Source organism: Canis lupus, chromosome 22, assembly GCF_048164855.1.
Source record: "Canis lupus baileyi chromosome 22, mCanLup2.hap1, whole genome shotgun sequence".
Taxonomy (NCBI): domain Eukaryota; kingdom Metazoa; phylum Chordata; class Mammalia; order Carnivora; family Canidae; genus Canis; species Canis lupus.
The window spans coordinates 30,838,362-30,864,319 of NC_132859.1; the positions used below are offsets into that span (position 1 = coordinate 30,838,362).

The following is a 25,958-nucleotide window of genomic DNA, read 5'->3' on the forward strand; positions in this document are numbered from 1 at the left end:
CTGCCAAGTGTAAAGAACAGTGAAGTAAGCCTCAGAATGACCAAATTGGAGTCTTGGCCTTAACATTTACTAGCTGTGTGACCTTGAGAATGCTGTTTCAGTCATCGGAGGCTCAAATTCCTCATCTCAAAATAGAAATAATTATATTTTATCTACCTCCTGCAATGGATCATTTTAAGGATTAAAAGAAGCATAACGTTGATGTATTTTGAAAGATACAAATTGCCATACAAGTGTAAGGGATCGTGTTTATCAAAGAACGTTTACATTCGTTATGGCGTTTTCATCCTCAGAGCAATCTGCCACAAGCACTTTCCCTCATCAGCAAAATGCATGAATATGAAAAAGGTAAGTGCGAAGAACGATTTTACAAAAGCCTTGCAAATAGTAGTCAAAATTATCTCCATTTTCTTCAGCTTTCAGGAACGACAGTTCCCAAAACTGGTGACCTTCGTGGGCACTTCTGGCTACTTGAACACAGTGGGCTTTCCTGCGCAGCCCAGCCTCATGGTAAGAGCATGTCAACATCTGGGGCAAACTCACAGAAGCCCAGTAAAGCTCAGCACTGAAGTTGTGATCAAGGAAATAGATAAAAAGTGCAGTTCTACCACCTTATAAACTGATCTTAGGGATTCTTCAGACATTTTTGTACACTGGCCTTAATATTGTATATATCTGTTCCTCTTTACACCACAGAGTCCTATGAAGAAAAATGTAAATGGAGACAGCAAAAAGATTGTAGAAATACATACACTTATTTTAAGATCTAATTTTGAAGGACTGACTAGTCTTTATCTTCAAAATTAAAAAAAAAAAAAGTCAGCTAAAATGTTTTCAGGAGCAAAGGAGAGTGTTTCTCTTGTCAACACACATAGGCCAGTTTTCACTGGGAATAACAGCCTTAAAGGATCTGCTGAGGAAGTGGACTCCAGCCCTCCCTCCCTAATTCTCCAACCCATTCAGCGGAGCACAATCAACACCTATTGGAAGTGCCTATATGCACCTGGCACTGAGCTAAACAGGGTCCTGAAGATACAGATTAAACAGCATTCATCCTGTAAAAGAACGCTCAGCCCACCCACCCCATCCACACCCCATGGGCAGCCCTCACCTCCCACCAGGTACAACGATGCTTTGGGGCGGACAGCATTTGCTCAGGGCACCAATCCTGACTGACACAGCTGTAGTGTCAGAAGGGATGCTGACCTTGGCCAGGTCACTTCTCTCTTTCCGCCTTACTTACAGCAATGTGATACTGCCAGGGTAGAAAAAGCGAGAAGACAGAAAAGTTGATAAGAAGATGTTCAGTGCATCCCAACCAGTGCTCCACTGGAGGTTCGCGTGCATTTCAGGTTTTGGAGTCAACAGGGTTTCCTGGAAGTACCTTAAATTTTCAAAGCTTTGTAAACCTGAAGCTCACATGCATTGAAGCCCGACCTCCAGCTGCTTCATAATGATTTTAACGCTGCAACAGAGCAAAGCGTCTTCCTATTTTCAACCCTAGCAATTTGGTTGAAGCATGATCTCAACCACTTTAAGCTTTGATATTTCTAGCCACCTCTTATGCCGTATTTTCTCTTAATGCCACCAATCATGTGTGAAATTCTGTGGCAAAACTAATCTTTGTGGGAAATGATATGTAATGGCTTTTCTAAAGAGAGTCAGAGAGAGAGAGAGGGGGCAGCAGCTATGACCTTTGTTGTTTTTTGACATGTTTTTCACAGTGTAATACAAATGGAAACATCTCTTTCTCAAGGTCAAAGTAGAGCTAGGTTTCCGCTTGTACCAGCATCACTCTTTCGTAAGCAGAAAAAGGCTTGAAAATTATCCTTATGACTTGATTTTTTAAAAACTAATGTATATAATGGTTGTTAAACTTGAAGCCAGCTGTTGCTAAAAAAAAAAAAAAAAGTTTAAAATCCATCTTGTTACACCAATACTTAATGTTTTACCTTGTAAATGAGGTGAAAAGATTTAAGAATACATAAAAGATGTGGATGAGGAATGAAATTCTGATATTTACATCAAGAGGCACTACTTGATGATCCAGTATGAAACACACACATACACAAGCCAGCACATCTTGTCTTATCAGGGGAGGTTTCGGTCAAAAGCAGCTGTGACCTAATCTTCTGGAATGGAAGTCAGAAACCACTAATTTAAATTTTTCATTTGTTTTTTGGAACAATTATGCCACCCACAAAATGGTAACTTTGCAAATCGTCATTATCTCATGAATTTTGGAACGTATCCCTTAAATAAACCCATCTCATTTCCATATAATTACAGCAACTAATAAGATCCTTTAAAAATATTTTTTTTTTTTGCTCAAAATTTAAGAGTGTAACAAGGATCTCATGCTCCTGGCATATTGATCAATTATGGGATTTGTTTCCTTAAAATAAGAGCTTCATATGAATTTAGAAGAGAACCTGCTTTGAGAAAGGAATCTTTATGGTTTTCCACCTTCTATTAGATTGTGGGTTCCCGCATGTGATTCCTTCTGACAGGATTCACCTGTCACATTCTCCATCCCTGTTACGTAGTTAATTTATTGCATGTCATTGAGATTCATTTGTAATAAAACAGAACGGTAATGAGTTCAAGCTTTCAAAAGAGGAATGTGCGCTAACAAGTACCTTCCCAAGTGTCAGCCTCAGGAAGATAGAAATACCTCCAGAGCATTTAGAGAGACTCTAGTGGACCTAATTCCCCATAACAGATCACTCAGTACAAACTAATTAGGACGAGTTAAATGTTTCCACTGAAAACACACACAAAAAGAGGAATGTTTTTCTCTGCTGCCTGCTGTTTTCTGCTCATTTCCTTCTCCATAACCTTACTGCTTAACTGTTTTCCTAACAGACTGCTTTAGAGGTGAAACTGGATGGTCCAGCCACAACCAAAAGTGTAAATGCTGACGTGAGAATGTTCTCAACCTCCCAACCTCCCAGGGGACAAACAAAAGTCCTTCTTATGACAACGTACAAACGTGTCTATTATAGGCAGGGGAATAGGTTTCTGGGCTAGAATTTTCCTACCAGATTTTTTTTTCTCTAGCTGTTGTATGACAAGTTTCTTCTTATGATGGGCACACCGCTAATTATTTTTTTCTATTCTTCTCGGGCATTTTAAGGAAGACAGCTGATCCACAACGAACACTAAGCTCAACTTGACTGGCTCTCTCACACTTTCTGGGTTGTGTTCGCCCCTCTCGCCAGCTTTATTTAATACATTGTTAACAGTAGCATTTAGCGCAGGCTCTAGTACTTGTCTCTCAGTTCTGCTCATTTGTTTAAGGTGTATCATTTCCTTTTTCCAGATTATTCTCACGGAGCAAGCCCTGGCCTCTCATTGGGTGCAAACTCCCCAGAGTCTCCATCTGGTTGACTCAGGCCTGAAAACATCTTTCATTTCAGCCACATAGAATTTCTCAGGGCAATCAGCCTCCCATTTTCTCTCCTGATGGCAAAAGATTGAGACATGGCACCTCTCTGGCCAACCATGGACGATTTGTGAGGTTGACATGACCACTGGCAAGGACTCACCACTCCAGCAGTGGAGAAATGTGGTGGGCCAGATGGAAAGAGGGAGATGATTCAGACATACGGTGCTTAGAGCTGGAGAGAGTACATGGTTACAACCTTCTGCCAGGCTCTGACAAATAGCCGGGATGCGCTCAAGCAAAGAACATGCCCTTCATACCAGCACACTCCTCTTAACCAAACTGTAACCCAGCAGCTCAGGTCTGTTGTACTGACAACCACCCACAGCCTCTCTTCCTTAATCTGAGGAGAAGCCTCCCAGCTGCCTTGCTTTTATTTCTGGATAAATTATTAATGGCTATTCATCCTTGCCACATGTAATTTTTAACTATGTAAGATATTTATGGGGGTGGGGAGGGAATTTTGTAAGTATTTATTCTTTTTCCTGGCTTTTACTGTAAATCCCAATCAGGTTGCTGACTGGGATTTTCCTCGCTTCTTTCTCCTATGTGAACCTTATTTTTAACTCCAAGTAATGAATGCAAGATCGATAGCGTAAGTAACAAAAGTATCCACGGTGACTGAACAGCAAACTCTTAAATCACTGCACAGTAAGTGCAAATGAACAATTATTGAAAACGCTGCACTAAAATTTCAATAGGAGATAAGAGTGAGGCTTAAGTCATTAAAAGGGTCCATTAGTCTTGTAAGTCTGAGCACACTCAAAACATGAGCTGTTCCGGAGAACTGGAAATATTACATATTCCACCCACTTGCACACGTGAAACTGACCCCAGCTGAGCAAGGACGGAGGAGCCAGTTGTCCAGTCCCCAAGGCGAGAGAGATATACAGGAAAGTCGGTAGGCTGAGCCAGCCTCCTCAGGCAATGATTCTTCAGTTATATTTGAAGGGGGGTTATTGAGCAACACTGACAAATTAGATTATTTGTAAGGGAAATAAATATCCTGCTTACATATCAGTTTACCTGCTCTTACAGCATCACCATGCTCCTCATCACTCCCTGCTGGAGATGCAAATAAAAGTCTTCTGACACCTCTATTCCATTCCCACAAATCACCAGAAAAGCCCAGGAATGCAGCCCCACTTTCTCTTTGTCCATGTTCCCTCTCAGTTCAAAAATGAAGAAGAAAGTAATGGGAAACCAAACTACGAAAAAGTATTGTTTTGAAAAACTACCTGAAATAGCTAAATTTTTGGATAGCTATAAATACACGCAAACACACAAATACACATGGGCACACACACACATATATGTAGTCTCAGGGATTTGCACACACTGGCATGCTATTGGATCTTGAAAATGCCTGGGTTGTTTTGCTCAATTTTTCTCACCCTAGCTCTTATACTGTGCATTTTATTAGAGACAGGTGGGCTCTCAGAGTTCTGAATGTCTAACAGCTTGAGCGAGGGGCTGCATAGCATAACCTGAAATAAACGGCATTCCTGAATACCCACGATTTCCTCCAAGAATAGAAAAACATATCTCATGCTGGAATTATGGTAAGACCGAACCATGTTCAGGACACAGAGGGCAACTTTAGCTTTGCCTTTAAAAGAGTATAGTTTCATCTGAAGTAGGACATCACATTTCAATTTGTACTATTAAAAACTTGCATTACACAGTGAAACTAATTGCCCCGTGAATCACCCTGCTTTACAAGACAGCTGGACTAGCCTACCGTTAACATGAGCTAGATCAGTAACATTTCTCCAATAGCCATACAATAATCCAGTACAGCATGGATGGCCACTGACCAGGACTTTTAGACTATGCCACTACTCTGGCCAACTCTCCTTCCTCACCGCAATCACATAAGGAATTGTTGCCAAGAGGCTAAAAACTTAAACTAAAATTATAATCTACTTATTATCCCTCGATATCATTGCAGACACCGAAATTCTATTTTGCCCAAAAGACATATTCCTTTACAAGATTTTTCCATTTATCAAGAACATCTTCACGATAAACACTTGGTGTTTCATCAATTGCCAACAAACAAGCTTACCCACCTCCATCACTACCCCTGGAAAGAGGTGCCGTTTAACTCTGGATTCAGCTTAAATTTGGCTATGGATTAAATTTGATTAAATTTAAACCAAATTAAATTTGGTTTCTTCCCAAATCAATTTTAGCTATTTTCAAGACTTCTAATATAACACAAATTATAGGAAAATCAAAACTCCTGTCAAGACAACCAAAGGCATTCAGCTTGTGCAACTTGTGCTCTTTCCATACTTTCACATATGTTTCAAAGTCTCAGGAAAACAAAACAAAGCAAACAGTACACACACAGATAAATGCCCAAGAAACTATCCCCCCAACACAAGTTTAGCTAAGCGCCTCTTTAATCTGAAAAATGCCTCTCGATCTCAGATTTAAAAGCAAACCAAGCAATCACCGGGTGCATTTGCATCTTGGAATCCTTCCTCAGCCCCTCTCCAGCTGTTCCCACAGACCTTTTAATATCAGATAGATGCCCTGGGAGGATGACGCTGGGGTGGAACTTACAGAAGGAAAGCATAACTTCAGGGAGGAGGGAAGGAGATTCGGTCCCAATCTCTGGCTGCTTCTTATTTAGTGAAGGGGTTGTGCCTTCTCTCCCAGCAGTAACTTGCAGCGTTCCAGTGTGAACACACAGCTCCCAGCCCGCTTACAGTGCTCCAGTGGTAGCCCTGATCTAAGCCTCAACATGTTTTCTGGAAATGCAGGCAGCTCAGCTGAGAATCTTAAGGGAGCCTTCCACCGTGGCACACAACTAAACTGCACAAATATTTAACAGCTTCGAGACCTCTAAAGGTTTAAAATAATATGCAATGTCTGCTAGGCTGTTCTAGCTAGAAGGAAAATGGGATGGTGTGGAGGAGCGTCCTCAGCTGCTCAACCACGGCACACCAAAGAACGTTCTCCCTTTTTGGCCCAGAATTAGGGAAAAACCAAAATGCCTAATGAAACATTGATACCGACTAAGCTTCCACAGCATCAATAGTATAGGAACTTAGTTTTGCATTCCACGGAGTTAGCCCCCGACTTCCCACGCCGCACCATTTCTCCTTCTTCACCTAGCTAAAAAAGCCAACTTCATGCAGACAAACCAAGGCAAAGTTTATCCACCACCACCACCCCCCCCCCCCACACACACACCCGGTTCCTTTCTTTTCCAAGTTAAACTCATCCACGACTAATAAGCTGCCCCCAACTGTAGCACAAAGGAAGCTTTGAAGGCTGCACCAGCTTAGTCCTCCACTTGCTAACTGAAGGTAGGTTTCGTGGAATGTATTCTCGCGGCTTAAAGATTTTTTTTTTTTAAGGGCTTGGTCTGCACGGGAGAGCTGGACAAGCCCAGAATTACATCATCAGAGTTCACACTCACCAAAATACATTATGTTTCTCATTAATCAGACCGCTGGAACCCCACCGCGGCGTCTTCAGCACCAGCTCGCACCCAGGGCTGGCACGCAGAGCAGAGTCGTTTCATGCTACATTCGGGGGAAACGTCCCCGGCGCGGAGAGCAGGAGCGCCGGGCGTGCGTCCTCCGGGAGGAGCGCCTCGCAGGCTGCCTTTCCCGGGCTACGAGCCCCGGCTGGAGCGTGCGCTCGGGCTGCCTGCTGCACTGCCCATCCTTACTGTAATCCGACTCCTCCTTGCGATGTCCTTGCCGCGCCTGTGACATCAGGGCTGAGAGTACTACAAACAGACCCCCCCACCCCACCCCACCCCACCCCTGGGTAGCGGCGGCTCCAGGAGGTGCTCCGATTGCCTGCCTGGACCAACCATGGCTCTCGGGAAGCTTGGACGAGCCCAGAGACCTGGGAGGGGGCGGAGTGCGGGGCGCCCGAGGCTCTCTTAAAGAGAGAAGGGTCTCCGGATGCACAGGGGAGCACACGGGGGAGAGTCACCACGGGGCGGGATGGATGTGGTTAAGGCGAGCTCTGCCATTAACGTGGAATTAGACACACTTTTATCCCGCCCCTCCCGTGAATGTCATCATCCTCGCCAAAATGTAGCCTACCCCCCCCCCCCAAGTTGAAAAGGCAGTGGGGAAAGGAATGGTGCCCTGTGTCTGCGTTCTCTTTGCTGTGGGCTTGAGGGTTTGCTGTTTGTGATGTACATGCCTAAGAGCAGAAGAAGAAGAAAAAAAAAAAAAAAAAAAAAAACATTCAAGGGACCATTGCTAGGGTAATAGAGGTTTTCACTTAGAAATGAGCAGATCACAAGAAACCTAGTAGTTGGTGAAGAGTTATTTTTATTTCTTAAGTATTTTTCTGAGCTACGTTGGTAGAGACATGTAAAGAAAACGAACGTGATAAAAGTCGCCCATCAAAAACACAACAAAAGTCACCCCCTCAGTTTCACAAGATCACATTGTGAAAGGTAGGTAGTAGAAAGGGCACTGAGGCTGAAATGGTCTTTGACCCCTAATGAGGAAGGCAACCAAGATTGTGTCATAATTCAAGTCGGGTCACCAGTATAATATATAGACACACCCACGCACAAGCACACACAAACTCGCATTAAATTTGAGATGAACAGTCAAGAAAGGCAAAGCTTAGCAAAGCCTCTGGCTCCTCCAATAGTCTAATGAATTGCAGTCCTTATCTTACATAGAAAAGGATGTTAGAAAGAAATCCCTGAAAGCAGTTCTGATTAATACTTAAATGCTCAGCATGGAAAATAAACCCATAAAACAAGTTCAGTTTCCTAAGGACTCATCACTTTGGGATCCAACTTCACCACTGGACTATTGTACTTAAAAATTCCACACAAAAAAAATCTATAAATTAAGAACTGAGGATAACAAAAGAACTGTAGCGTGTGGAAGAAACAGTTGATATATTTTCAGTACAGGTTTTTATAAGCCATAGTAACAAATATTTCTACATTGTGATATTAAAATAATCAGTGGTCTTCCTTGTACAATCCTGTCTCTATGGTAGATTTAATGCATATTGGAACTAGTGGGGCTGAAGCTCATAAAGCAGCTTGCTGTGCGATCTTGCAAAAAAGCTAAACCTCCTATTTCCTCTCTGAAAAAAAGCACTATGACCCAATATCCTCTCTTACAATGGATTATGAAGAATTTGGTGAATGTGAATGGGTAATCATTTAAATCAGAAACATTACAATGAGTCTTTGGATAAATCTAGTTTGGTTGTGTGTGTGTGTGTGTGTGTGTTGTGGGTTTTTTAATACTCTTCATTGAAAGCAATTTGGAGAAAGAATATTTAAATAGTAAAGAATACCTTTTTTAACTCCTTTTTCAAAATTAGAAATAAAAAGAATGTTACAGAAAATACTGAATAAAACACATAAGTGTTTTTCCTTTTGGACAGATGGAAATCATCCAAAAGTACAATTAATGGCCCTTCCCTCCGGCAAAAGAACCATCTGTGGTAGAGCTTATTCATGAAGCTCATCAGCTGTCCTGACCTCCTACATGGGCTAGGGGGCACTGTAGTTTAATGCTACAATTTTTGGTCCATTGTGTTTTCCGGGTAGTTGAAGATGCAAGCATTAAGAGTTGAGTTTAAAAACAGGAGGTTTAAGACACTAAAGACTGTGTTAATAATTAATAACATCTTGCATTTGCATGGCATTTTGCAGTCACAAGGCACTTTCACTTATACCATTTTCTTACTAACTGACATATAAAAAGGTGGATATTATCAATGTCCTGATGAACAGGGCACTGAACCTGAGGACAAATGAACCTGAGAGTCAGAGACATTAAGCAGTTTTCTCAATGGTGCAGTCCATATAGTTGCCTTATTACTTGTGTGTTGAATTTATGTTAGCATCCCCAGATTTCTTTATTCAAAGAAATAAATTATAGGGGTGCCTGAGTGGTTAAGTGTCCGACTCTTGATTTTGGCTCAGGTCATGATCTCAGGGTCTTAAGATCAAGCCCCCCTTGGGTTCCAGGCTTGGTGATTCCAGGCTTGCTTAAGATTCTCTCTCTCCTTCTCTCTCTGCCCTCCCCCTCTCCCTTCTCTCTCTCTCTCTTTTAAGAGAGGAAAGAAGAAAGAAAGAAAGAAAGAAAGAAAGAAAGAAAGAAAGAAAGAAAGAAAGAAAGAAGAAAGAAAGAAAGAAAGAAAGAAAGAAAGAAGAAAGAAAGAAAAAGAAAGAAAGAAAGAAAGAAAGAAAGAAAGAAAGAAAGAAAGAAAGAAAGAAAGAAAGAAAGAAAGAAAGAAAGAAATTAGAAATTTCCCATTTATACTGGCTCAGGTAAAGGTCTTTCCCGATCAAATTATGTTACGTGTTCTAGAAAGAAAAAAAAAAAAAAAAAGTATCTTCATGGGCACAGATACACAGGCAGAGAGTATTTGGTAATAGAAACATTTCCAACCTCTGCTGGGTCTATAGAGGATCATTCCTGAAAAAGCAGCATGTAGGTTCTGGAAGAGTATGGCATCCAAGAGCCAAGTAAGGGTTACATGTATGCATGGAATCCTGGTCACCCAAAAAAGGAAGGCATCTGCTTTATTTAAAGGTGTATGCCCCGCCTTCTCCAATTAAGAGTTATCTGGAATATTAAGGGCTCAGATAGAAACAGTGCTTATCTCTGGATAGAAAACAAGTGATTTTTATTTTAATTGTATACTTTTTATTGTTTCCCCTAAAATTATCGGTATGCATTATATTTATAAAGGAAAAAAATGCAAGTATTTTTATAGCATAGCTGATAGTGGCTACACACGGGGCTGTGGACATGCCAGCTGTGCCTGAGAGATGCTTCCATGTGTCATGTCCAGGAGAAGACCCAGCAGCTTTTAAGGAAGGACCTTGTTTACCCCCTGACCTTTATCTGGTCTCTAAACTGCTCTGAGAAACTGGGGGATCCTGAGGCAGAATCGGGTCACTGCTTGCCAAATAGAAACGTTATCTTTCATGATTAAAACAAAAGATGCCTAAAAACCAGTTACATATTTTGACTGAAACATTATGGTAGGAGGAGAACTTTCTCTCTGCTCAAATACCCAGATAGCTGTCTGCCTCGATCCCTCATCTCCAAGTCTTGTTCAAAATTTTGTCAGCATACTTTCCCTCCATAAGAGTTGTCATCATCTGACACACGACTATAGACATCTGTTTATTTTTATCTCTTCTCACTGGAATATAATCTCCATGAGGGCAGGGATTTTTGTTTGTTGTTCACTGCTGTATCCACCATTCCTTCAAGGGCATCTGGCACTTGTTCCTACTCAATAATATTTGTGAATGACTGAGGGAACATATTGAATACAACCATATTGCGTGTAAAACATCATACTTTTCTATGTGCCTACAGTCAGTTCTTTGAGGTTGATGGTGTTTATACAAAGTGTTTACACAAATTGAATTTGTCCATGCTTAGCAGCAGCTGTTCCAAAATTCTATGCAATACAGATGCCAGGTGGGTACTGCAGGCCACAGTTTGTGAGCTTGCTTGTCCTTTCAAGTTCTCAGAGCTGAATGCGGCAGTAATTTAGCATTGAGTTAGCACAGCCTAGTTGTGTCTTCCATTGCTGTCCCCTGAGCCTTAGTTTAGTCCACTTTCATTTCTTACTATATTGCAGCAATAAAATTTTATCCAGTGTTTCTAAAGTCCAGCTTGCCCAGATCCCATCCAATCTCCATATTAGATCATTATTATCCTTTAATAATAAAATAACATTGTCAACTAGACTTCAATTTAAAAAAAAAAATGAAGTCAAATAGGTCACATGGAGCCTAATTCAGTAGGACTTTGTAGGTCATATTATAATGGTTTTGACTTTTATTCTGACTTATATAGGAAGCCTTTGAAATGACATGATTTGATATATTTTAACAGGTTTACTATGACTGATGCATGGAAAATGGATAAAAGGAAGCAAGGGAAGATGCAAGGTAACCATTGAGGAAGACTGTGATAATCTAGAAAAGAAATGGTGGCTCAGATCAGGGTAGAAACAGTGGAAGTGGCAAAATGTGGTCAGAGTCTGTATATGTGTCAAAATAGGTCAAGAGAGTTTCCTGTGAGTTGAATAGGTGATACAGGATAATTTAAAAAAAATAATTTGTAAAATCTTACTAAAGATTTGGAACTGAGCAATTGAAAGGATGGGATTTCCACTCACTGATATGGAGAAGGCTGTGGAAGAAGATGCTTTGGGTGATGATTAGGAGGTGGTCAATGTGGGGCAGCTTAGTTTAATATCCATTTATATATCCAAGTGAAAATGTTTACAGAAGTTTGGTTATATAGGTCTGGAGTTCAATGGAGAAGTTTGGGCTTTATATTTAAAGTTGGAAGTCATTCAGATGCCTGGGTGGCTCAGTGGTTGAGCATCTGCCTTCAGCTTAGGATGTGATCCTGGAGTCTTGGGATCGAGTCACGCATTAGGGTCCCTGCATGGAGCCTGCTTCTCCCTCTGCCTAAGTCTCTGCTTCTCTCTCTCTCTCTCTCTCTCTCTGTCTCTCATGAATAAATAAATAAAAATTTAAAAGTTGGAATTCATCATTTTATAGATGGTAATTTAATTTATGAGGCCAGATGGTATCTTCAAAGGAGTATACTCCTTTGGGAAAAGAGAAGAGGGTCGACACTGAGCCCTGGGACATTATAAGAGCAAGGGTCCAAAAACATGGGTACTTGGTGACTGAATATTTCTCGAAAGGATAACAATTTGTTGAATGAGTATTTGTTGACATATGAATGATATTTGATGGAAGGCTATTTATTTTAAGCCTGAGTTTGCCTTTGTCTGATATATCACCACCCACCATTAAAACAGTTTGATCTATATGAGAAACAAATTCCTAGTTCAATTAGTCCATGTAGTCTTTACGAATTTTTTAGATTGCATAGACACTACTCATAAGCATTTTTATTCCTAGATTCTCATTTGATGCTTCCATTAAAATTAATGCCCAGAGAACCTTAGTCTGGAAAATGAATTGCCTACAAGAAAAGAAGTAAGAAAAGAAGTGCTAATAGTGAGCTAAGAATAAAAAAAAAAAAAAAACTATTAATACAGTAATATTCCAAAATTCTATCTGAATTTCTCTGTCTTTGGAGACATCCAATAAATCCCTTCTGTATATTGTCCTATCTATTCTGATGGTCAGTTAATAAGAACTCTTTTATAATATTTAGCAACTAGCTTTGGGAGCCCTCTTAGAATTCTTACCTTGGAGCTAGCTGTGGCCTAGGCATCTTTATTTATTCAATATATTGGGTATAGGGTTTTCAGGTGCCAAGTACTGTTAGACACTCAAGGCACATTGATGAAATTACAAAAATCTCTGTCTATAAAGAGCTTACATTCTAGGGGTTTCTGCCTATCAACTTCTCTACTACAATTTGGAACATCTTCTACCTTTCTCCATGCAGAGGGAAGGAGCTAAAACATTCTTCATCTCATCACATTTATTCATTGGTTTATTGCTTCTTCCCCCCAGTACAAAGGACATGAGGGAAAGGGCATGTCTATCATTGTTGATGCTATATCTACTGTCTAGACAAGAGCAGGTATGCAAATATCTTAAAAGTCTTATACTTATGAGTAGAAGAGTATAGATGATGTTCTATCCTGATCTTACTGAGAATATAGTTATATTCTACCAGAAATGTCCTTTTGTATTCCCCTTTGTCTAAATACTTATATTCATAATCCAAAACTACTCAGATATATTTTGTTTCCTAGGAAGTCTTCCCTGAGCTTATGTCTGACTCATGTGTTCCCCTAATGAGCACTTACACATTCTTCATAGAACTCCATTAGAGTGCTTATCAAATTGGCTTTCAGTAACCTTTCCAATTGTCAATATCCTCCAAGTAAATGAAGGTTTCTTTTGGGCCACATGAAAAGTGAAATATATGTTAATTCCTTGAATTTTTTAACATACTTCAGAACATAACAGAAATGTATGCCAAGGACATGACCTATTGAGTTAGTGACTAGGGTAAGCCATTAACATCAAACATTGTCCATGATTTAGGAAGCAGAAAACTTTGCTGTGGTAGGAGACAAGGATCAGAAAAGGAAGAGAAATCAAGACTGTAATCTTAAATTAGAGAAATCCCAAATGTCTGAGGAAAGGTCAGCTAAGAATGGAAGGACTGATCAGCTCTCATGCAAGAAAGAGATCAGAACTGTTGTGGGCAAGTCAGGAGGCCAATGTGGGAGGCACGTACCAGAATCAAAAACAGAAGAGAGTTGCTTGTTTGTTTGTTTTAAGACTTACTTATTTATTTGAGAGGGAGAGGAGAGAGAGAGAGAGAGAGAGAGAGAGAGAGAGAGAGAGAACAGAAGCAGCAGAGAGAGGCAAAAAGAATCTCAAGCAGACTGCACTGAGCATACCTGGAACCCAATATGGAGCTCATCTCACAACCCCAAGATCAGGACCCAAGCTGAAATCAAGAGTCGGGCACTCAACCACCTTTGCCACCCAGGTACTCCAAGAACAGAAGAGAGTTTAAGCGGAGCGTGATTCAGGGGAAACTAGTCAACCCCCTTGCTGCTTTTATAGGTGGTTTTTATTAGTGCATTTGCCCTGACTGAGTAATAGTTCTCATTCCCCTTAAAACAGGAAGTATCACTAGCTTTCTTTCTGAAGGCTCTCAGACGACTAGAAGTTGTTTATATTTTTATCTAGTTTTCTTTTCTTTTTTTTATAAAGTTGCCTTGCATCTATGTAGATACCGTCTCTAAAAATCGATGGACACCACATCATAGGTTTAGAAGCCCCATACCACCTAGTTTAGAGGTGCCTAAAAGGAAGGTACCAAGTCATAATAACTATTATCATCATCACTGGCAAAAAAAAAAAAAAAAAAAATTAAAAGCAGGGATCCTGAATAGCAAAGCTCTGAACTCTAATACGTAAGCTACCAGCCCACTCTGAAAAGCATTTGTTATCTTATTTAGGGAGATGAAGCACATATCCAAAAATATAAGTAAAAACAAAGGTAATATAAAGTAAATGACAAATGAACAATGTAGGACATGCATGTAAGGGTGTGGTAAGAGATAAAATTATGATGGTTTAGGTAAACCTAAAGATACAAAGAAGTGGAACCTGAACTTGTTCTTCAGTATCAGTTAAGATCGATGAAATGCAGAAAAAGTTGGTAAATGATATAAAACAAGGATGGAATGTGAATAATATATCTGAGAGAACAAGAACAAATTAGAGAATTAAAGAGCAAGTTTCTTAAAAGATTTCCATGCAGAGTAAATTTGGAGAGGAAAACACAGAAGCTGTATTGGATGTGATCTCACATTCCAGGTTAAAAAGTTTTAATTTTATTTGATAGATAATGTAGGAAATGTTTGCTGAATGAATACATGAATGAGCCTCAAAGTGTTTCCAAGGACAGAAATATAATAATATGCCTCCTACAAAGACATTTGACGACACAATAACATGAGTTAATATATCTTGTATAGCAGGTTGAAAGATCTTATACACTCCAGAGGTTTCCAATTTTTCTTAAAATAAAATTCATTTATGGTTCCTGGGCAGCAATTTGAGAATCAGCCCTCCCCCCATCCAGCCCCACAGCAAATGTGCTTGCAAACAAAATGGAAGAAGAAAACAGCATCATATTGAATTTCTTCTTTTACTTTTAAAAAAAAGATCCTTCAAGATAAATTGAGTACAGCTCTAGTAAATTTGGATGCTTTAGGTCATGGACATTCCATTTTTATATATACTGTGATAATAACTATATAGAGTGAGCAGAGAGACAGTGCAACTCTACCCCAATGTTGCAAGAATTCACAAAGTAATTGAAAGTGTTTCCAAGTGTGCATAATTCTGTGCCTCCAGTCAAATACAGTAGATGGAAATTTGTTTGGCTTCCTCTGTCAAAATGTCTAAAACACATAAAGGAAATGTGTAAACGGAAAACAAAATATTACAGATTCAACATTCTTTTAATTATATCTCAATTTCAATCTTGGCTTTTCTCAAACATAATAATAATCCTAAGGGCTCATCTCTGATCCTTTTGGTGGATAAATGACCGAATGTGATTTTTACCCTTGACTCAAAAGTGTCAGATCTGGAAATCTACAGTATTTGTCACCATGAATACCATTTAACTGCAGCAGTACCCAAAGGAACTCTGCACAGCCGCACGTGAATAGGGCTGGAGGAACTTAATTAATCTTGCTGTCACTTCCGTGATGCTTTTCATTAGTTTTGCTGCTATCTGATCAACTGGCCTTCTCTGTATTGGAAATGGCTACCCATAGCTTCTTGTGAAAGCATTTTCAAAAGGTAAACAAAGACCTTTGTGGTAGGGAGGTTTTATGCAGATGGACATTATTATTGCTACTCTAATATAGAGATAACCCTCACATTTTATATTTAAGTTATAAAAACATAAGGAACATAAATACCTCTCCTGTCCCCACCAGGGAAATTGCTTTAAAACTTATGCACAGATTATGTATTTGACATAAAAGTTCATAATTTTCTTTATGTTGTTTTCATGAATACTGACGCTTAGTGCATTATCTGGAACTATACTAAATAGAGAATGTAATTCATAAGAAATCTAGACTTTTTCACTGATACCTGGTAAGGAGATTAGGTGAAAGTTGGATTTAATGATGGAACAAAAGAACTGATAAATAAATGGTAGTATCATCTCTCTCTGTCATATTTTTGAAAGACTGGGTTTAATATACATATATTTTAAATACAATTTTATATAATGCATTATTTTTCAATGCTGACCATAGTTTAATTTGCTAAAAAAATAGAATGATTTTATAAAATGTTATCACAGTTTGACTATATGAAAGTCAATTCACATCTATAGGATAGCCATCAAGAACTAGAAAAGAAATTCACCAAGAGTCAACACATATGGCAGGATCTGATGAAGAAAAACAAGACTGTAATGTGTCCTCTGGAACACAGTCTCCAAAATAGTCCCCATCAATTCTTATTTCCTAGTAGTCACACTCTTGTGTAGTCCCTTCCCACCATGAATAGAGATGAACTATGTAACAAAAAGGATGTTGTTGAAATGACCAAGTATGGCATTCAAGATTAGATCATAAAAAGGCAAGGTGGGTTCTGTTTCTCTTTTTTAAATAACACACTCTAGGGTAAATGAGCTGCCATGCTGTGAGGACAGTCAAGAACCCTACGAAGAAGTATACATGGCAAGGAACTGAGATTTCCAGCCAATATCTAGCATCAACTTGGCATATATCTGAGTAAGCCACCTTGGAAGTAGATCCTTTAACTTAGGTCAAGTCTTCAGATGCCTGTAGCCATGACCAACATTTTAACTCATGAAAGACTCCAACACCCAACAGAGTTACTTCCAGATTCTGGACCCATAGCAACTGTGTGAAATGATAAATATTTATTGTTGTTTTAAGCTTATAAATTTGAGGTAATTTTCTTCTATGCATCAATAGATAACTAATGCATTATAGCCTTTGTTTATAGCTTAAAATTATGGAAATATGACATAGATCTCAGCTGTGATAGAGATAGACACTCCTTGAAGAGGTAGGTGTTCCTTTAAGTCTTGGCTTTTGTTTTTGTTTTGTTTTTTTTAGAGGGAGAGAGAGAGAGCAAGCACAGGCACTCATGAACTGGGGTGGCGTTGGGGGACAGAAGGAGAGGGAAAGAGAGAATCTTAAGAAGACTCCATGCTCAGTGCAGAGCCTGACACTGGGCTTGATCTCATGACTCTGAGATCATAACCTGTGCCAAAATGAAGAGTTGGACGCTTAATTTACTGAGCCACCCAGGTGTTCAAGGTCATGGTTTCTTAATCCAAGTAATGGTGGTATCAGAATAAGTGAGGGTCACCAATATAAGATCCTTTAGGGAGAGGTGAGGGAAGTCACACAGCTGCATAGAGTGAGCTAGATATATGCTTACAGATAGCATTAGAGACTTTAGAGGATTGAAGAGTATCAACTAATAAGGGAGATTCTCTTACTTCACTTCTATTGACAGTATGCCATGAGGAAATGTTGCTAGATTCCTCAATTTTTTTCTACTTCTTACTTCTATGACTAAAACATTACACATTTGATAAAAATTTCATGTAACTTCAACTTGAAGCCATTGGTTAAAACTATGATTGAAACAACATTTCTCTCTCTCTCTTGCATTTTCCAGTATCTTCAGAATTTTATTCGAAGATCTCCACTGTTATATTCATCTGTTCCATCCTTTTTCCTATTACTATCTCTAGCCTTCTGTAACTCACAAACTTCTACCATCCAACTACCAGCACACATTCCTCTCTGCCTGACATAATGTTCTCTTCTTAACCTATCAGGCTCTTCCCCACACGTTCTTAGCCTGTTGAAATGCTGCTTGTCCTCGATAGTCCACTCACATGGCATCCCTCCCCTAGGAGGCTTTGCTTGATTACCAGTCACAATTAGCGATTACACTTCTTATACCTCAAGAGTAATGCTCTTTATCTCTTGAGTCCTATTAGGTATGTCTTTCTAGGTATTAGGTATTTATAATGTGAAATCTCATTTGGCAAAATTAACATCTCATTAGTTTTTTTTTTTTTTTTGGTCACTGAGCATTTTTACAATGTCTATCTGCAATATACCATCCAGATCTCCCTAAAATGAAAGACTATTGCTCCCTGTTAAGAGTGTGAAGATATATGTCTTTCAACTGTTGGCTCCTTTCTGTTGGCTCCTTTAGGTATTGCCTCGTCTGCTGAGAATTGCACTTCTAAGGTTTCACCCCTTTGTGGTAAACCTTATGCAATGATCAGTGCAGAAGTAGAAAGGCCTGGCCATCTTAGACCAACCTGGGACAACTTGGTCAAGTTGAGCCACTCAAGCTCTGAAGCATCCAAAGGTGTCTTGGGTCCTGCATCACAGCTCAACTTCTCGCTCTCCCCATTCCAATTCCTCTTCTCCTTTCCACATTGCTGACCTAATCTCTAGTAAACATCCTTCATGCTAACCTTCATCTCCGTCTATTTCCCAGAGAACCCATCCTGTGACACTGTCATTGAGTAGATACTCAGTAAATGCCTGGTGGTATAGATTTAAGTCCCAAGTCCCCATAAACAGACAAGACTAATTTCCCAAAGAAGAGAGTAGGGTCATTCCCCAAGAAGCCTTGAAGGTGTTGGATTATTTTGAAAGAAAGCCCACCTTTTACCCAGAAACTCATTGATTTTAGAATTAACGTGATAAAAAGAAAGCCCAGAATTTAAATGAATGCCCTGGTCCGTGTACTCTGTCTGAGTAATGGTGATGGCTCAGAGCTGTCAGGTCTGCCAGGAGATATTCAATCATGATGCTCTCTTCTTTCTCTTCAACAAAGGTAATCATTCAGCATTTTATCTTTTCTAGAAGGTGTCATTACTTTGAAAAGACAATAAAAGTCTCACAAAGTGTTTTTATAAAGTGGAAAATTTTCTCTTCATTTTCAAGAAAAAAAAAAAAACTTAAGGAGAAAAAGACCCTAGTTAATTTGAGCATGAAAAAATACATCAGCTTAGAGGAACTTTCATAATTTTGAAGTATAAAATCCTCTTAAACTGAGTAATTTATCATGTTCTTGAGAGCCTATAATATATAACACATATCTTTTACAATTATATTTTTTACATAAATAACCAGACCACTTTTTCTGGAGGAAAGCAAAAATTTGCCTTAGAAAAATCTACAATGTAGAGATATGTGTGGGGAGTCTACCCTAATGGAACTATCAACAGTAAAGCCTTCTTAACCTCTGGCTACATGTTACCAACAACAGAGTAAAGACATAAACCAAGTGGTTTATAATCTATTTTCAAGTTCAATGCTTAATCTAGAAGTCATTTAAGTATTTTCATTTATTCACTAATTTGACAAATATTCATTTACTGCTCATTTGTCAAGCACTATGCTTGGGACTAGGGATATAAGAATGATCAAGATAGATATTGTCCTTGGCATCATAGAACTTACAGTGTCCCAGAGAATAAAAATTTGTAATGGGAGGTGGATCAATGGTTGCAAGAATCTACTGAGATGGGCAGATGGGCAGAAAGGGAGAAGAAGGTAGGGAGTTGGGGAGGTTAGAGAAGGACTTTTGAGAATGAGACATCTAAGTTGAAGAGTGAAGAACATTTGGAATGAATCATATAAAAATAAAGCATAGTTAACAGCATGTGAAAAGGCCCAAAAGTAAAAGGTATGGAGACAAGAGCCTAAGAGAGATTCAATAAGAAGAAGTAGGGGAGAGTGGTAGAAAATGAGATAGCTTGGAAGCAACCATGAACCTGCAACAAAGATTTCAAAAAAATACAAAGGCTTTCATCAAGAAAGTGATGAACCATATGGTTATATATTTAAAAGCTACTAGAAGAGTTAAACACTAACTATTTTGTGGCAATATGGCAAAGCTCCCATATAATCATGTGACTTTGTGAAAAGTATATGCAGTAATGCTTATAAATCTCTAGTACAAGGTACAATTCTCCTTGCTCTGGTTTTCTGTCTATATGTCACCCAATGAAACATAGCAGGCAAGAAAAAGAGAAAAAGAAAAAGATGTCTTGCATGGCTGGGTTCGTCTAGTCAGGAATCACCAATTCAACCCGTTTCAGGGTAAATCACCTTTTTTTAGCTGTCATCGGAGCTGAGCATTGAATAAAAGAATGAAAACTGAATGGCTGATTGTTTGACTATTGACCTAGATTAGCCTTCAAATGATGGAGCCAGCATTGGCTAGATTGAATTCCGTGCCACACAAACACTGGCACTGAAATTTTACATATATATATATATATATATATATATATATATATATATATATTTATTTATTTATTTATATATTGTATATATATATGATTCATGTAAGAAAATGGGGAAAATGACACTTCAAGGCATATGCCATAAGTTTTTATGTTCCAAGACATGGTATGATTTTACATTTCTGGCTCCCAGACCCAATTTTTTTTCAAATGTTCAATTCTCTCCTGCCTGTAAATTACCTAAATAACTTCAATCATATTAGGGGTAGCCCTGTTTTTTTGAAGAATACTGAAGAGTATTCTAAGATTACCATTACCTATAGTTGCCTCAAAGAAATAAAACCCTGAAGATTTGCAGTGGCCAGAAGCATCTTGTTTCTTTTCTAAAGTTTCAAAAATGAGTGTCTTTCTAATCACAATAATATTTTCACAAAATAAGCTAGTTATTGCATTTATTTCAGAAAAATAAAAGCAGCCATTTCCAACAGGTTATATATGTATAGCACCCACACACTGTAAATATGTAATGTGAGTATGTGAGATTTTACTTTCTTACTTTCCTAGAAATATAAGTCAGGAATCAATCTTGATGGGAAATATAGGGTACTCTGACATATTTCAGGGTATCTGCCAAGCCATCCTCCTCTCTGGGGAAATTCTTTTTTTCTTATGAAATATGCAGGATTTACTCACCCTTGGACATGACTGATTTGATTATGGTGGCCTCTGAATAGGATTTTCTGAGACCTATGACTTGTATGACCTAGCTTGAAAAGATGAACTGAGACAATTATGTTGATTCTCGAAAACATGAACTAAGAAATAGAGAAGGAACTTATCAATTGGTGATGGGTCCAGGAACTAGAAGGTCATATAGACTCAGATCATACAGATTCATGTGCAAGGTGAATAAGCACAAGAAGGTGGAAAAGGGGAAGAGACAGACACAGAGAAGAGTTCACATGCTGGATACTGGGTGGAGAGAGAGAGAGAGAGGCACATTCTTATAGTTCGGCTTTAATTGTTCTATGGCTTTCTTTTCCCATGCATCTTTTCAATAATCTCACCAACCCACCCACTCACACACCATCCCAGGCAACTTTAATAGGACTCCACTTCTCCAATAGTAATATCTCTTATTACACCCTCAGTTAATTAGAAGAGATTCAGTAGAGCTGACACCAGGAGACGTCATGTCATATTTAAGTATTTAAATATTGTATACTAGCTTTCAGACTACCTCTCCTAAACAAGTGAACACAAGATGGCAGCATTGTGAGGAAGGGAAAGATGGCAATCTAGGGAAAAAAGAGAATAGATTATGCTGGGGGGCATTCGGGACATTCAGGAAATGACCTAATAGTAGTTATGAGATTAATAATAATAGTTTATACAAGGAAAAAATAATTGCTTCTGGCTTTTCAAATCAAAGATGTATTCTCTTCCAACCTTTATTTTCCACTAATATTCTGTAAAGATGTACATGTAAACAATAAGAGTAAGGATTTTGACTCTTAGTGTTGGTATGTAGCCTGTATTCCTTGCATTTTGATATATTGTGTTCCTGGTAATCAAAACCTCTTTTATTAATAAAATTATGAAGAGCATTGATTTTTCTCAACCAGATAATTTTCTGTTATGGATGAGAGATGTGCCTATTGAAGTATTAGGACCTCAAATCATGCCTTTGGCCCATCTATTGAGGCAAGGTCAGCAAACTTTCTAGAGATATATTTGTGTTTTAATGAAGAGTAGGAGTGTAGCACATCATTGGCCATAAGTAACATGGACTCATTGATTCCTTTTTTTTTTTTTTCAATTTCTGGTAGTTCACAATGAATCTGCTATGAGATGCAAATCTCAGGGGAGATCTTGCAGGAGAACAGAGAAAATTTTATTAAATCACTATGGAACATCAGTTATTGGATGAAGGATGACAGAGAATTAAGTAGTAAAGACAAGAAGAGCAAGTTAGAATAGATGAAATTTAAGAGATAGTATATTAAATTGAGTAAAGGTAGAATGAAAGGATACAATGAGCTAGAAGGCAGGGTAAAGCAGTGAGATCCTTGAAGTCAAAAATACATAGTTAAAATTGTATTCACTAGAAATATAATTTGTACTTGAACCAATGTACTTGAAAGGATTTGTGGCTATGAGTAAGGAGGACAGCCAAATGAGGTTCTATTAATATAAATCTTAACTAATCCAGTACTTGATTCAAGTTATGGGCTCAATGATCATATATAATGTAGCTATTATATACAAAATCTTTTCAAGTCCAATCTTTTCTTTTTACTCATGGAAAGTAAAGAATGTGTGTACAAACACCTCACCGCCTCCCTCACCCACACACACCCTGGGTATTGTTTAAGCCTACACTGAAACAGAATTTGGTAGTAGTTATTGTCAGTCAAAAGCTTTACAGAAATTGCAATTCTTAGAGGAATTCTAGAATACTATTGGACAACTACCTTTAAACAAGACTAAAGCTACGCATGTTTCTTAGGTTTGTACAATTAATCTACAAAATCCAATGACTGATATGCCACTGTTCCCTAGCTAAGAACTTCTCCTTTTCCTAATATCATTTGTCTGAGGAATAGAAGTATTAGTTAGATAATCAGTCGTTCTTAGGGAATATACATAACTTCAGAGCAAAGGGCGATGGAAAAATATTATAGGTTTACCCAGGCCACAGGGAGATCCTCAGCAAAACTCCTATCTTATGTTCCTAATGTTTATGCCATTAAAATTTAGTGCCCAAAAAAAAAAAAAAAATTTAGTGCCCAGCTCATATGGACAGCGCTGGACAGATATTGCCAAGATTGAGGCACTTATTTATTATTATTTAACATCAAAAGTCCTATGGAACTGCTTTATTCCCAAACCTGGTTTTATCATGTTCAATTGTAAAGATTTTGTATATCTTCATCAAGGTGCTGGTTAAAGGGTACATTGGTCAAACTAATCAAACTTTAAACCTAAGAATCGTGTTTTTATTAAGTGTTAATCACATTCCAAAAAAGAGAAACGGAAAAATAGATGGTTAAGGCATACACATGCAGGAAAGAATTAGATGGGATAAACAAAAGATTGAAAGTTGGAGTTAGCAATGAGATATAGTCAAAAATGTTTAAAAAATTAAAACGAACCTTAAATATCTAATAAGCTTGAACAAAGCCTGTTACAACACCAAGACCAATGGGCCCCTTGCACTTGCTGCTAAGGTATGATGTTATAGAAAGGAGAGCATGGATTTGTAATAATACTCACTTAGGACTGAATCCAAGAATTGCCACTCAACAGCTATGTGACCCCATGAAAGTCACTTAACCTTTTGAGATTCTATTTCATCATCTGTAAATGGGATAATAATCCCTACTTTGCTTTGTGGTTTTGAATAGTTGGCTCATATAGGTGTTTAATAAATAGCTGCTATCATCATTATCATCCATCATCTTAATGTATTAATATTAATTTCTTTAAATTTAAAATATAGTTGTATTAATATTAAAAAAATGCATGATTTTGTGCTTTTATGCCTGGCAGTTCCAGGCTTCTTTAGTCTTCTCTTACCTACAGTGGGTTTTTCCATTAAAAACGGGTCAAAAAGAAGTTATACCTTTAAAAAGAGAGGCCAATGGGACATTGTCATGGAAGCATGCAAGGGGACAGAGGACATGGAGTTTCAGTTCCATGTTATTACAAAGCCAAGGGACTAGAATAAAGGAAATAATAATTCCCAAGAAGGATCTCATAGTGGGTATGAGACGGAGAGAAGTGGACTGATTTGAGAAATATTGAAGAGGTCTTGTTGACTAAACAGACAGATGTTGGTGGGTAGTGGTCAGTTGGAGAAGAAGTGGGTATGATTAAGAATAACCTAGGGTTTTGACCTTTTCAGTTCAGTGACTGTCCTTGATATAGGCATTTGAGGAACATTGAAGAAGCTCAGTTTAAGGAGCAACATTAACAGGTTTGGGTAAGATCTTTGTGTTACTTTGAAACAAGGAAATGGAAATGACATTAGGCAGTTAAAGAAAAGGTCTGAAACTGAGAAATAGATATAAGCCGACTTCTGTATGCTGGTAAATACTTAACAACTGTCTCTTTAGAGAAACAAAGCCCCGATTTGTAGCCTTTGCCAATATCTATGGTTTTACATACTCCCACCAAAGCTCCAATTTCATGGTATAACACAACCAGCATAGCTTCAGAAGGGATGTGCACAGCTGGCTCCTACAAGTAAGCTCCATCACATGATGGGTGAGTCAAGAAGCAGGAAGTAATCGAAGGTGTAAGTATCCACGGAAAGTGGAGTAAACTTCTCTAGAGGAGGACAGCTTTTGTATCTCTTTTGCTTCTGTTTCACTTGTATTTCCTTTTTGTTAAGGATTTATATATTTATTCATGAGAGACACACAAAGAGAGGTAGAGACATAGGCAGAGGGAGAAGCAGGCTCCCCGAGGGGGGCCCTATATGGCACTCGATGCCAGGACCCCAGGATGATGACTTGAGCAGAAGGCAGATGCTCAACCACTGAGCCACCCAAGTGCCCCACTTATGTTCCTGTTTAATGAACTCTTTCATGCATGGTTGCTTAGTAGTTGCAGGAAGAATTGGCATCTGTTCCTTAAATCATGGTGGGGCTTTCATTGTTGGCACCTACAGCACCTGCAAGGTCACAAGGTCATCTGAAGGTGACAGTAAATGAAGAATAGCTTCTCCTTACTAAAAAAGGGGGAAGTGGGAATGACAAGAGCAAGGGAAACTGCTTTTATGGCTCTACTATCCCCAAAGTAGTCTAAATTCTCAATGAACCTATTTCTACATCTGATGTTAAACTCCTGGCTATCTCCTTCAGCAAAGGGAAATCTGTATGTTATCTAATTTCCAAATTTAAATCTTCTTAATTTATCATGATCCTTTTGGTATTTGTTTATCTTTTCCTCATCCATATATATTATGTGCTCAGAAATCTTCATACTAAAATATTTGGAGTTTTCAATGACAAGGGAATAATGGATAATTTTTGACTGATATTACAGTTTTGGATTATCTAAGCTAAAAATAGTATACATCCCTCTCTAAAGTTCATTTTTTAGTGGCACTTTTCACTAATTATAAAATTATGACACGCTCTTGTTAAAGAATTTAGAAAATTCAGCAAAAAGAGAAGTATCCATAATCTCATATAAAAATATTATTAATAGTATTTATTTTCAGATAGTCAACTAGTATACAGTTTATATTCATGATGGCATGTTTTGCTTATATATTATGTATTTGATAGTATTTCTTTACATATTGAAACTATGTTTGGTATTATACTATCAACATATTCCTCATGTCACTAAAATCCTGCAAAATATAATCCTAATTGTTGAACAATGTCCTCTGAGTGTATCATATGTACTTAAATATTATTTTAATTTTGGACATTTCAATGGTTTCCAAGTTTTCACTATTATTAATGTAACAGCAATGGATATCCTCTTCCATTAGTTTTTGTGCTTATTACTCATTGCTTCCTTGGATAAAGTCCTAGAAATGCAATTACTGGGTTAAAGGATAAAATTGCTGCAAGGAATTTTGGTACATAGTGTTCAATTGTGCTATCAAATGATTGTACCAATTTACAACCACATCAGCACTATATGTGAGGATCAATTTTCCCTCCACTCTTGCCAGCATTGAATATTATCTTTAAAAACGGGAATACATATGT

At 38.3% G+C, this 25,958-nt stretch overlaps 1 protein-coding gene across 4 annotated transcripts in view; it reads right to left on the bottom strand.

Moving 5' to 3' along the window:
* Positions 1-25,958, bottom strand: part of ZNF385D (zinc finger protein 385D) — an 897,042-nt gene that overhangs the window by 285,207 nt on the left and 585,877 nt on the right. The window contains exon 1 of one of the 4 annotated variants that reach the window (XM_072792945.1): positions 6,879-7,194. The exons of 2 other annotated variants lie outside the window; for them this stretch is intronic. In XM_072792945.1, coding sequence (XP_072649046.1) covers positions 6,879-6,900 — 22 coding nt within the window. In that variant the 5' untranslated portion in view covers positions 6,901-7,194. Of the gene's footprint in view, positions 1-6,016; positions 6,261-6,878; positions 7,195-25,958 lie in introns of those variants that run through there. One more of the 4 variants, XM_072792944.1, reaches the window with a different exon arrangement.